At 51.1% G+C, this 14602-nt stretch overlaps 2 protein-coding genes across 2 annotated transcripts in view; both read left to right on the top strand.

Annotated features, from left to right (window-relative positions):
* The window catches only part of LOC135215896 (uncharacterized), a 957-nt gene extending 211 nt beyond the window's left edge, over positions 1 to 746 (top strand). Inside the window, exon 1 of the mRNA XM_064250851.1 lies at positions 1 to 746. This exon is cut by the window's left edge and continues 211 nt beyond it. Coding sequence (XP_064106921.1) covers positions 1 to 746 — 746 coding nt within the window.
* Positions 747 to 4515: 3769 nt separating this feature from the next.
* Positions 4516 to 6420, top strand: LOC135215895 (basic proline-rich protein-like). The gene is made up of 3 exons (XM_064250849.1): positions 4516 to 4943; positions 5011 to 5845; positions 6037 to 6420. The coding sequence occupies exons 1-3, from the start codon at positions 4516 to 4518 to the stop codon at positions 6418 to 6420; spliced, it is 1647 nt and encodes a 548-aa protein (XP_064106919.1).
* The last annotated feature ends 8182 nt before the right edge of the window (positions 6421 to 14602 follow it).

The raw sequence follows: 14602 nt of genomic DNA, 5'->3' as shown, positions 1-14602 counted from the left end.
CGCCCGACTGTCCTGGCAACAGCGATGGACCCAGCCCACCAATCATGGGACCCGTAGTGGATGTCGCCCAATCCATTCCGGAACACGTGGCGGGGCTGGATCCGCAAGTCCCAGGATCCATGGCGTACGTCACCCACCCGGCCCGGCCCCGGCGCGACATTCCCGGTCCCTGGGACACGCCGCAAGCCCAAGCCTGCCCATCCTGGTCCCAGGACCTGTCCCAGTCCCAGGACCTGCGGCAGGCCCAGCCCTCCCATCCCAGTCCCGGGACCCACGGTGGGCCCAGCCCCGCCTGCCCCGGTCCTGGGTCCAGCGGTGCATGCCCGGCCCACCCCACCCATCCCGCTCCCAGGACCCGCGGCAGACATCGCACGCCCACCCCGGTCCCCGGATCTGTAGCAAGCCTGTCCCGCCCGTCCAGGAACAGTAGGGGTCCTGCTCGTTCCCACTCCTGGGACCCGCGGCGTACGTCGCCGGCACCCGGTTTCGTGAACTGTGTCGGGCCCTGCCTGGCGGTCAATGCCCGCTGGCCCCGGTCCGGGGAACTACGGCAGGCCCAACCCACCCATCCCGGGTATCCAGTGGCGGACATCGCACCGCCTGACCCAGGACCCGAGGCGGACACCGCCCGCCCGTCCCGGGGGCATGTGGCAGACATTGACTGCCCGCCCTGGACCCGAGGCCCAACCATCATGGGACCCCTGGCGGACATCCCCAACCCATTGTGGCACACATGGCTGGCGTGATCCCGAACAGTCGCGGGACCTGTGGCATAAGTTCACCCACCTGCCCACCAGTACCCGGGAACATGGCGGACATCGCCCGTCCGTCACGGTCCGGGGACTCGCGGCAGGCCAGACCCACCCGTGCCGGTCCCGGGACCGGCAGCGGGCCTGGCCCAACCCTTATCCAGTCCAGGGATACAAGACGGGCGCAGGCCCTGCCCGTCATGGTCCCAGGACCCGCGGCGGACATTGCAAGCCTGGCCTGCCCGTCCCGGACCACGTGGCGGACATCGCCAGCAACCCGGGTCCCGGGAACCACGGCGGGCCCGGCCCATCTTTCATGGACACGTGGCAGACTTCGTCCGCCCGCCCCAGGACCATGCCGGGCCCGCCCGTCCCGGGGCACTTGGAGGAAATCGCCCACCCCCCGCCCCTGGACCCGTCCCGCCCGTTCCGGGCCACATGGCGGACATCGCTCACCTGCCTCGTGCACTGGCGGCGGACCCAGCCCACCTGTCCTGGGGCACGTTGGGGAGGGGACATCGACCCCCGTCCCAGGACACGTGACTGACATAGCCCGCCCGTTCCGATCACGGGACCTACGGTGGGCCCAGCCCACCCGGCCCGTTACAGGGACCCGCGAGAGGTCCCTGCCCACCCATCCTGGTCATGGTAACCACAGCAAACATCACACACCCGCCCAGGTCCTGGGACCAACGGTAGGCTCGACCAGCCCGTCCTGGAACACGTGGTGGCCCTGCCTGTCCCGGTCCTTGTGACCCACTGCAGACATTCGCAAGCCCGCCGTCCCCGGACCCGCAGCAAACACTACCCGCCCCATCCCAGGGCACATGGCAGACACCGCCCACTCATCCGGGGGCATGTGATGAACATCGCCCGCCCGCCACGGATCTGTGGCAGACCCGGCCCGACCCGCCCGCCCCGGGATCTGTGGGGGCCCGCTCGTCCTGGTCCCAGGACCCATGGTGGACATCGGACACCCGGCCCGCCCTCCCAGAACCCACCACTGGCCCGGGCCCCCTGTCACGGAACAAGAGGCAGAAATCGCCTGCCCACCCCAGCCAGGGAACTGTGGTGGCCCCAGCCCGCCCGTCCCGGAACACGTGGCAGTCATCGCCCACCCTGCCCCGGTCCATGGAACTGCGGTGGACCCAGCCGGCCCGCCCCGGGACCAGAGGCAGAATTCGCCCGCCCGTCCCGGAACAAGTGGTGAACATCGCCCGCCTGCCCCATTCCCGGGAACCTCTGCGCCCGCCCGGCCCGCCCTCCTGGAAGAAGTGGCAGACATCTCCTACCCGCCCTTGTCCTGGGAAATGCGGCGGGCCCAGCCCACATCCCGGGAAGGTGGCAGACATCACCGGCGGTGCCCCGGGACCTGAAAAAACGGTGGTGGGCCCAAAACCCGCCCATCCCAGGGCACTTGGCGGACATCGCCCACTCGCCCACAGGTGGAGGACATCGCCTGCCCGCACCAGGACCGGCGGTGGGCCCAACCCCCCCACCCCCTTGCGTCCCAGGGCACGTCGCTGAAATCACCTTCCCATCCGTGGACACGTCGTGGACCACGCCACCCTTCCCGTCCCCGGGCACGTGGCGGACATCACCCACCAGCCCCCCCGTCACCCGCGGCGGACGCCCCCCACTCATCCAGGGGCACGTGGTGAACATCGCCCACCTGCCCCATTCCCAGGAACCTCTACGGGCCCGGCCCGACCTTCCTGGAACAAGTGGCAGACATCGCCTACCCGCCCCGGTCCTGGGAAATGCGGCGGGCCCCAGACCCACCATCCCGGGAAGGTGACGGTCATGCGCCGGATGCCCCAGGACATGCGGTGGCCAAACCGGCCGATCCCAGGGCACGTTGTGGACATAGCCCTCGCTCGCCCGGGACAGGTGGAGGACATCGCCCATCCGCCCCGCCCGGACACGCGGTGGCCCGACCCGCCCGTACCAGGGCACGTGGCGGAAATCACCTTCCCATCCTGAGACACGTGTGGACACCGCCCACCCCAACCCCGTCCCCGAGCACGTGACGGACATCGCCCACCAGCCCCGTCACCGCGGCGGACGCCGCCCACTCATCCCACGGCACGTGGCGGACATCGCCCGCCGTACTGGGACCCACCGTGGGCCCGGCCTGGCCGTCCAAGAACACGTAGCACACTTCGCCCGCACACCCCAGTCCCGGAAACCACAGTGGGCCCAGCGCGCCCATCCCAGAACACATGGTGGACATCACCTGCCCTCCCCGATCCCGTGAACTGCAGCAGGCCCGGCCCCCCACCCATCCCGGAACACGTGGCGGTCATGGCCCCCGCCCGCCCCGGTCCACAGAACTGTGGCGGGCCCAGCCGGCCTGCCCCGGGACCAGAAGCGGACACCGCCCGCCAGTCCCGGAACACATGGCGGACATCACCCACCTGCCCCGTACCCGGGAACCTCTGCAGGCCCAGCCCGCCCATCCTAGAAACGTGACGGAAATCACCTGCCCGCCCCAGTCCTGGGAACCACGCCGCGCTGGCCCGCCCATCCCGGGACAGGTGGAGGACATCACCCGCCCGCACCAGGACCGGCGGTGGGCCTGACCCACCCATCCCACAGGGCACGTGGCGGACATTGTCTACACGCCCGGGACAGGTGGTGGACATTGCCCGTTCCTGGGACATTTTGTCGGACATCGCCCGCCTTCCCTGTGCCTGCGGCGAGCCTGACAAGCCCATCCCAAGACACGTGGCGGACATCACCCATCCCTCAAGGACCTGCAGCTAGCCCAGCCAGCCCGTCCCGGAACGCATGGCGGACATCGCTTGCACGCCCCAGTCCCGGGAACCGAGGCGGGCCAAGCCCACCCATCCCATGGGCACGTGGCAGAAATCGCTGCCCATCCCAGGACACCGCCCGCCCCATCCCGGGGGAACCTGGCGGACATCGCCCTCCTGCCCCAGTCCCGGGAACTACGGCGTGCCCAGTCCGCCCGCCCGTCCCTGAACATGTGGTGGACATCGCCCCGCCCACCCGCCCCGGTCCCGGGAACCCCAGCGGGCCCGCCCGGGCCGCCTGTCCCAGGACACGAGTCAGACATTACTCGCCAGCCCAAGGACCCGCGTTGGGCCCGACCCGCCCATCCCTGGGCACATGGCGGACATCGCTTGCCTACCCAGGTCCCGGGAACCGAGGTGGGCAGAGCCTGCCCATCCAAGTGCATGTGGCGGAAATCGCCTGCCCATCCCAGGACACTTGGTGGGACACCGCATGCCCGTCTTGGGGTAGTGCCAGACATCGCACCTACCCCGTCCCCTGTGGCTGACACCGCTCACTCGTTCCCAAGGCACGTGGTGGAACATTGCCCCCCACCTGCCCCGGGATCCGCAGCAGACACTGAACGCCTGCCCCAGTCTAGGAACCGGTCCTGGAACACATAGGGCTCCGCATGTCCAGGTCCCAGGACCCGCAGCAGACACCGGACGCCCGCCCCGGTCCCAGGACCCCGCTGCGGGTCCGGCCCGCTCGTCCCAGAAAAAACTGTAGCAGGACATCGCCCCGCCCACCCCGTCCCAGGAACTGCAAGCGGGCCAGCCCGCCCCTCCCAGAACACGTGGAGGACATCAACCGCTCGCCTCGGTCCCGTGGACGTGCGGGCGGGCCCGGCCCGCTCGTCCCGAAACACGTGGCGGTCATCGCCTGCCCGCCCCAGTCCACGGAACAGCGGTAAGCCCCGCCCGCCCACCCTGTGACCAGAGCCCCACACCACCTGCCCATCCCAGGACACATGGCGGACACCGCCCACACCGTCCTGTCACCGCGCGGCGGACACAGCCCACATGTCCCGAGGCACGTGGCGCACATCGCCCACCCCGGCTTGGGATCTCTGCGGCAGGGCCCGGCCCGTCCTGGAACACATGGGGGGTGGGGCCTGCCCGTCCCAGTCCCAGGACCCGCAGCAGACACCGGACGCCTGCCCCAGCCCCAAGACCCGCCACGGGCCCAGCCTGCCCGTCCCGGAACACGTGGCAGACATCGCCCGCCCGACCCCACCCCGACCCCGCGGGAACAGCAGCGGGCCCAGCCCACCCCACCCAGAACACGTGGTGGACATCAACCGCCTGCCCCGGTCCCCATGAACCACGGCGTGCCCGGCCCGCCCGTCCCGGAACATGTGGCAGTCATGGCCCGCCCGCCCCGGTCCACGGAACTGAGGCAGGCCCACCCACCCACCCCAACCCGGAACATGTGGCGGACATCGCCCAGCTTGCCCCGTTCCCAGGAACCACGGTAGGCCCAGCCCTCCCGTCCGGAACATATGGCAGACATTACCTGCCCACCCTGGTCCTGGGAACCGTGGCGGGCCCAGCCCGCCAGTCCCGGAACAGGTGGTGGACATCACCCCGCCCACCCATCCAAGGGCACATGGCGGACATCGCCAGCCTGCTCGGGACCATGCGGCGAGCCCTCCCGGAACACGTGGCGGACATGGTTTGCCCACCCTGGTCCCAGGAAGAGAGGCGGGCCAAGCCCACCGATCCCAGGGCATGCGGCGGAAATTGCCTGCCCATCCCGGGCGACACGTGGCGGACACCGCCCACCTCGTCCCAGGGCACGTGGCGGACATCGCCCACCTGTCCCGTCACCTACGGTGGACACCGCCCACTCATCCCACGGCACGTGGCGGACATCACCCACCCGCCCCGGGATCAGCAGCAGGCCGGCCCGCCCGTCCCAGAACACATGGGGGCCCCACCGTCCCTGTACAGGACCTGCGGCAGACATCGACGCCCGCCCTGGTCCAGGACCCGCGGCGGCCCGGCCCGCCCCCCCTGTCCCTGAACACATGGCCGACATCACCCATCGCGCGGCGGGTCCGGGAATGGCAGCGGGCCCGGCCCTCCCATCCCAGAACAAAGCAGTCAGTCGCATCGCCCTCCCCAGGACCCGAGGCGGACACCTCCCGCCCGTCCAGAACACGTGGTGGACATTGCCCACCTGCCCCCCTGATCTCGAGAACCATGGCGGGCGCCCGTCCCGCCCATCCCAGAACACGTGGTGGACATCAGCCGCCCGCCCGGTCCCGGGACCATGGCGGGCCCGGCCCACCCATACCCGTGAGACGTGTCGGACACGCCCGCCCGGCCCCAGGATCAGCCCATCCCAGGCCACGTGGCGGACACCCCCCCCCCCCCCCCCCCCCCCCCCCCCCCCCCCCCGACCCCCCCCCCCCCCCCCCCCCCCCCCCCCCCCCCCCCCCCCACCCCACCAGGACCCACGGCCAGCCCATCCCAGGGCCACGTGGCAGAAATTGCCTGAGCCCATCCCGGGACACGTGGCGGACAACGCCCCCACCCCCCCTCACTCCACCCTGGGATCTGCGCTGGTCCTGGCCGCCCGTCCCAGGACACCATGGCAGACATCGCCCCACGCCCGCTCCCATAACCCTCCACGGGCCTGGGATGCCCATCCACCCGGGTCACATGGAGGACATCACCCGCCCGCCCTGGACCCATGGCAGGCCTGGCCCACCTGTCCCATGACATGTGGCGGACATTGCCCACCCACCCCGAGACAAGCAGCGGGCCCGGCCCACCCGTCCGGTACAATGGCAGACATCGCCCGCCCATTCCGGGACACGCAGTTCTCTCAATCCTACTTCTTGTCCTGGGCCCTCTACGGATCCTACTGAATCCTCTGCTTCTTTCTCCTAGCACCTCCACCAATCTTACTGTTTCCTTTCAATTCTCATGGGGCTTATCCTAATCCTCCTTCTTCTCCTGACAACCTCCACGAATCCCCTCATTTTCTTCACTGTTTCTATATTCCTCCCTTTCGTTCCCTTCCAGGAATTGAATTCAAAACTGTAAGAAACCATTTTAACATATTTTTTTTTTTTTTTTTCCGTTCTACTTCGATTTTCCCTCAAGGATTTAACAAAATAATCTTATTACAAAATAAACATCAAAGTTTCCATACAATAAACATCCTTCTCAAATGTTCACATATCATCTGTCTGGGTGAGGCCAGTGCAGTCTTCATCGCGCCATTCCTTGAAGATCGACAGCAGCTTCTGCGGTTCCCAGTTGTCCTCCTCCATGCGTATTTTTCTTTCCTCGAGATTCTTCAGCTCGGAAACCAGTTTTTCCTTTGCTCCTCGCAGCCATCCAACCTCATCTTCCAGCTGGTCGTTCGTTTCGCTCTGGGACACCGGCCTCCTCTCCAGCGACTCCAGACGATGATTTCTTTCCTCTAGAAGGCATGCCGACTCGTTCCTCTTGAGTTTCGCCGCCTCAATTTCACACTGGAGTCCACATTTTTCCTTCCAGAGGTCTTCCACGTCCTCTGCAGGCGCTGGAACCTCAGCTCCAGGTCTTTCCTGTCGGATTCCCACTTTCCGATCGCGTCTTTTTGTTCCTGGGTTGAGCCTCGTCACCGCGCCGTTTCTGCCCTCATTAGCTACAGGTCTATCTCCTTCTGTCGTAGAAGTTTCTCGAGCCCCTCAAGCAGGCAGTCTACGTCTGGCGACTGCCAGACAGTTCCCTTATCCTCACATATTTTCCTTCTCACCTAATCATATCGGAAGAATTATTCCTCGAAATGAGTATGGTAGATGTCTCTCATAAGCATCCCATAACTGTACAAAACTGCGTCTATAAAAATAAGTTTGAGAAGGATCTCTTGAAACTAAATAAATTGTTCGAGGCAAAAGCGTGCAAAGGATACGTCGAGATATCAAGATGTTTGAAAAATAAGGTGTTAAAACTATGTTATCTAAATTATGAAAGATTTCCGTGGCCATACTGGCCTCTAATATTTGTCATGTCCTGGGGAATTTAAACACCTTCCAGAAACCAAAGTACTTTGGTAGTCTATTGATAGTTTTTCTGCATTACAAAGGAATACATAAATAGTCACCATGACTCCCATTTCTACAGTACTATTTTTTTTACCACCATGGCATGCATTTGATTTGGATTTTTTTAAATCAATTAATTTTTATAATGGTGAACATAACGATATATTATAATACATGGGCATTCTCGCATAGAAATTTGAATTGCTAAAAAATAAATAAGTTGAGGATAGGTGCATTTCTTATGCCTTTGGTTGTTTTTGATGATTATTTGGACTAATAAAATGCTAGTGTATGCTGGATGTATGTACTGGTACGCAGAATTTTTAGTACTCTCTGACTGGGTCCGTGAAATTGAAAAGGTTTGGGCCCACTGCTTTAGACCACACGAATACCGAATTGTCAAGATACGAGGTAAGATTGGTAAATCAAATAATGCAAGCAGTTGCTACATGACAGTTGAAACACTAATTCTGTTTGAGGCAGGAAGTATAGCATAAACTCTTCTTAACGCATTTCTTTAAAGGGAATCACCTTGATGACTCTTCCAGTTCTAGTAGCCATCTTTCGGCATATATGAACCAGCAAATGTAAATACGATTTCGCATCCCCATGAGCCTTATCCGGGCCGTTTTATTATCTTGGCGATGCTGCAAAACCAAGAGTAAACTTTTCTTGCATGATATTGAGCAGGATTCGATAACTTATCTTTTATTCATGTGAAAGCAAAGAAGGAGGAAACAGAAAAGGGCGGATAAAAAAGAATGAGAAGTCGTGGGGAGGGAGGGAAAGGTGCCTGAGCAATTTCTTCTCTTACATAAAAAAATATTACCAGTAATTATTAGTTTAAATTGCAAGGTAGACTTAAAAACTCCAGTCCTTTGAAGAAAGCGTTTTATAGTATTCGTTGTGATTGACACGCAAAGCAAAATTGTTAGTATTTGCTGCAGCAGCTTACAAAAAAAATATTAAAAGTAGCACAATAAACTAAATATTCAATTAAAAGTTCCCCCTTCACATATGATCGGCAGCACTCTACGCCTCCCTGATAGAAAGCATATTTCATGAGGGATTTTAAACAAACTTAAAATAGTAATGAAAAGTCATAAATTCTCGGATCCTGAAATATTATTCGATCATGCATTCACGAGGAGAAGAAATGAAACAGCGCTGAACTGCTGTGATACATAAAGATATAAAATTGTATTCCAATCCATATGTATCGAATTTAGTTACCTTATTTTAACGTGGATAAATTACTTTGCAAGCTTAATTCGATTGAATCTACTGATGGCAGCATTCACCACAACTTTACATATTTTAAAAATATGCTTTTAATGGAAATGCTTTGGGAATCTAATGTGTTAGGAGATAATGTTAAATATTTCATTTTTTCGGTGCTAACCACTGCCATAACGAACAGACAAAATATTGTTCGAGCCTCCTGCAAGCTGTAATCAAATAGAGAGCTGCATTTTGAAACCAAGACGGGATGGTTAATTTCAGCTGTATTGCAAATGTATGAGAATAAGAAAAAATATGTTTATGTATATAGGACCCCAAGTAGAATTCAGAACCTTTTTTATAAATGTCTTGAATTCATATTAAATAAATGTTTATATGTTGATGTAAATGCATTTCAAAAGCTGTTTTGCTTACTAATACAGAAAATTCCTCGATATTGCACAAACAAGACAAAGACAGGACTGCATGTAATGTAACGTTATTATAATTGTTGCGCTTTATATCAAAATATGTTAGACCATAATAACGTTTTCGAAAATATAACCTTATCATTATTATTAGGTTGCGATATATAACTTCACTGATTTAGCAGTGACAAATAAAGCAAACACAATTGACCTTCATCTTAGCTAGCTGATACGTCATCACGCTGCTTTCAATGTAATCTTAGTTTTGATTTCAGGATGATGAAAGGTGAAAACGAATAACGAGACCAAGGATTATTATACAAATTGTTTCAGGTCACGCAGACACAGATCTCGAGTTCACATACATTTTCAAGTCAGCGGTAATTAAAACCCATTTTTATCACGGTTTCATGATGATGGAAAGTTCTAGTCACTGCCAGGCAACTCAGCATATATGATGAAATATCACAAAGACCTCGTTATTTCTCCAAGCTTTTGACGACGTTTCTTCACCTATCTCTTTTTTCAGATTTCAAGGCATTTACTCGAAAGACCATTCGAGAATACTAGGAAACAGAGGAGTTAAGAGACCATTATGACCATTTGGCAAGCACAGTTCTCAAAGCGGTTACTGCTCTGAGTTTCGTGTCATTTGCGAGTTCTTAGAAAATCGCCGAAAGGCAGTTTTTTTGCTAAGACTGACAAAACAGTCCGTCTGTTTTCCAGTTTTCTGAGAATTTCGTCTGGCACTGTATTGTTATTTGTGTCAAATATATGCAATTGAATGTTACATCTCATTTAACCTATGCTCAAATCCTTGTTACTACTTCACACTTAGTTTTTGTCAAAGAAAAATGTTTAATATAATACATTCCTGATAAGTCACCTACTAGAACTTACTGCTCATGATTCATATTAATATTATTCTTTCTCAAAGAATATTATTGTACTTTTAATGTCAAGAGTCTCAAACAGACTCAGTAAAAATACGTGAATAATTGTGCAATTGATAAATGATAGTATACTAAAGGAAATGAGGTTTATAAACACACACACACACACACACACACACACACATATATATATATATATATATATATATATATATATATATATATATATATATCTATGTGTGTGTGTGGTGTGGTGTGTGTGTGTGTTGTATGTTTATGTATGTATATATATAATATATATTATATATATATATATGTGTGTGTGTGTGTGTGTGTGTGATATATATATATATATATATATATATATATATATATATAGATATATATATATATATATATATATAGTGTGGTGGTGTGTGTTTGTTAGTGGGGTGTATGTATTATTTCTAACCTATTATTCTTATTTTGCCGATACCGCATAGTTCCAAACAAAGAAAATTAAGTTAATTGTAGTTTTAATATCAATAACAATTGTACCCCTTCGCTCTGTTTTACTCATTCTTTTTTCTTTTATTCACACGAAAAGTATGCCACTTTGCACATTGTATATATCGCAATATATACTCCCAGTAATTAGGCGGCTGCTTGGAAATCTTAGCTAATGACAAATAATATTGCCAAGACCAGGAAGAACATTCTTTATTTAAAGAGCTTTCTGGGTATGAAACCTCATCATCATCAGGCTGAAGAATTGAAAAGGTTGAGAAAATCACTAAAATTACAATGAAATGAATACTAAAATCTTCAGTATAAACATAAAATAGAACGAACAGCACATACAAACTAAAAAATTATACACAAAATTACGAAAAACCAGAATTGAACAACTCGTCCGGTATTCAAACTAGCCATCGTGTAATTTCAAGTGGGTCGTTAGCCATTTTACTTTGAGTGTGGTAGTTTGTTTACCTTTCATCTTATTTCTATTTTTATAAGTTTTGCGTTTGTTTTAGTTTTTTCGTAATTTGTGTTTAATTTTAGTTGTATGTGCTGTTCGTTTTATTTTATTTTTTACTGAAGATTTTAGTAAGACAATTCATTTATTGTAATTTTAGTGATTTCTCATCCTTGTCAATTTTTCTGCCTGATGATGATGAGGTTTTATACCTCGACAGCTCTTTAAATGAATGTTCTTCCTGGTCTAGGCAATATTATTTGTCATTTACAATATATATATATATATATATATATATATATATATATATATATATATATATATGATATATATGTGTGTATGTATGGTATTGTATGTATGTATGCATGTATACACACATAGATATATAATGTGTGTATAAACATTTAGTATACTTTCATTAATAAAATGCACGGACAATGAATAAATAGACAACTTAATTAAACGTTAACAACATCAAAAACTTAAAATCATAAAGGAATAGCACTTATAGAAAACAGACATGAACGATAATAATTAAAAAATGGGAAATACCTAAATATACAAATACTTACAAGAGAAAAATATTTTACGAGTTCAGCTGGGGGGGGGGGTGGGGGGTCGAGCTCAACTGTGCTGGAACGGATTAATCCGTCGTTTTGACGAACCTCCAATTCACGTTTGATCTACTCTCCAGTGTATCAACGTTCTGCCATACCTTGAAAAGCCAGTAGCCCATTTCTGCGACGCATTAATCGCATGAGCTGTTATACTATTAGGGTCGCCACTGCATCACGTAATTTGAGGACTCAATTAGAGCAGATTTGAACAAGCTGTGGAGGGGACAGTAATTGATACTTGGCGGTTCTGAATTATAACATATTACATCGTGATTATAATGCCTAATAAGTCAAATCAGGCGTTTTCATTCTTATTAATGTGTATGTATGCTTCAGTGGAAGTAATATACATTTACACAAACATTACACGTTGTAGTAAAGGCTTGATTATCAACTTTTGAAATGAATTAAAACAGTAATAGGACTTTCAGTCAGCTTTTGATTAACTGAATGAAAAAATTTTATATTTCCACACATTACATGGCTGAATAGCGTACAATTAGTGTTTCTGGGTCTGAAGTCTCTGAAATCCTAGACAGTGACCCACAAATACGTAACTTGTTACTTATCAATATTTTTTCCTGCCTTTTCTTTACATCAAGCGATCATGACCAAAAACAGGAAAGCAAATATGGGGTCACTTTACACAACAGTGGCTGAGATCCAACTTTGTAAAGAATATATATATATATATATATATATATATATATATATATATATATATATATATATATATATATATATATATATATATATAGTTGCTTTCTTTTGTTTTTTAAATTCAGAGTTTGACGGTTTTTGACAAAACCGAAGACGGGAAGGGGAAGATGTGTTGTTACAAAAATGTTAAGGGATTTATTATACACTACATATATTATATAGAAATGGGGGAGAATAGAATAGAGGCTTCTCCGTGAACATCGAAATTTATGATCTCAGTCGTTGTACTGACAAAGGTCGCCCACTTGGCTATCAGGGAAACAAATCGGTATCCTAATATTTTTACCATGTTGACCGCATTCAGAATAAATCGCTACAGTGTGACTGGATACATTTTTATATCTGCTGATATAAACTATTCTGTAAATATTCATTTTTAAACTTGTCTTATTCTCCAATAGGATCACTACACTAAGAGACGAAATGGTAAAGTCGTAGGGCGAACCTATCCATCAACGAGCGGAGGAGTCTTAAGGTTGCTGACATACGTAAAGGCTTCTTAGGCGTCCATAACGTCTTATGGAGTAAGGTAGGTGTCCTCGGTGGTCATTTTGTGTTTATGTGAGGAGGAAAGCGAAAAGGAGAGAGAGAGAGAGAGAGAGAGAGAGTAGGGGGATATGTGCCACTTAATTACTGAGGTTGAATCATACCTAGCAGCCCTCACCACCGTCTTCCCGCTCATTCGAGTATCACATCATTGGACGTATTCAAAATTTTGTTGATCAACTGCTGGTTAAGAGACCAGAAAAATACAGTTTCAGATTCAGCTACATCGCACGGTTAATCTTTTCACCTTTCTTAAGATACTGTTTACCATTATTTAAAAAAAAATGTGCAGTTTGTTGGTGACAGTGAAATGGAAAGAAAAAATCCTTGTTGGAGAGAGAGAGAGAGAGAGAGAGAGAGAGAGAGAGAGAGAGAGAGAGAGAGAGAGAGAGAGAGTTGTCTTTGTTTAAAAAACATAATGACTTCTTAATTGCTTATTGCAAAGGGGACAGTCTCAGGAAGGTGATGTACAAAAGGTCCTTTTTAATCATTTCATTAAAATTCAATCTGATTTCCAACTTGCTTTGATCAGTATATCCTGAACCGGAGGGCAAAACTCAATAGTACTCTCTTGTACAGTGGTCTTTGTAGTGTCCTGATTGTTTTTGAGGTGGGTAACGGTAATATATGCAAAGTGCAATAGTGCAGATACTGTGTGATAATTCCCCCAAATCGAGCCAACTTTACTGGGGAGGAGCCCTTAGTGAAACTTTGTCAGTCTCCTTGAATGCACTAACCGATACCTATTTAGAGCTTTTGTAATCTGCCCATGAGATTTAGCAGTAAAAAATGAGTGGTCTTCTTTCCTTCAGGATTGCAATGGGTTCTCGGTACTCAAAGAGTTTAAAGGTACTTATAAATTCCCCTTGCATTTAGCAGAATGAAAGATGGGAAGCTTGGTAAATGGAAAATACCATCCTTTCGTAACCATGAGACAGCAGAGGGACTGGGAATCTATTTTCCTTTTAGGGTATAAAAGAAAGCAAAATTTTAAATTTGGGAAGTAGAAGTTCTAGTAAGCTAAGGGCTACGATAGTCAGCAATGAACTGTAGTCTTATCCTAAGCTTAGATAGCAGTGTTTAGTGGCAAGCAAGGCCAATAATGTGGCCTGTTTCGTGTTTACTTGACAGTATGATGACAATGAAGCAAAGGCCAGTTTGCTTTCTGTCTCCAACACTTAGCAAGTAATAAAAATGCCCCGTCTCTTCGGCGCAGACGAGTTTCTGTACAGCGGTATCTTTGGGTGGTCTCCGCCCATGAAGCTTTAGGCCACGGCCACATGGTACCCTGTCCTATAGCGTTGTCAAACGCACGATCATGGCTAACTTTAACCTTCAATAAAATCAAAACTGCTGATGTTAGATGGCTGCAAATTCTATGTTGATGATTAGAGGATGGATGATCAACATATCAATCCGCAGCCCTATAGCCCCAGTAGATTTTAAGATCTGAGGCGGACAGAAAAGTGCAGACGGAAGGGCAAAGCCATTTCAATCGTTTTCTTTTACAGAAAACTAAAAAGGGGTAAAAAAAATTTCAGCATTTTTAATTGAGAAGCTTTAGCCATACTTTCCACTTTACAGAGGTATCAAGATTTCCAACATGGTTACTTAAAGCAATATATAAAATAAAAC

Source organism: Macrobrachium nipponense, chromosome 5 (genome assembly GCF_015104395.2).
Source record: "Macrobrachium nipponense isolate FS-2020 chromosome 5, ASM1510439v2, whole genome shotgun sequence".
Lineage (NCBI taxonomy): Eukaryota > Metazoa > Arthropoda > Malacostraca > Decapoda > Palaemonidae > Macrobrachium > Macrobrachium nipponense.
This window is presented reverse-complemented; position numbering and strand designations above follow the sequence as displayed.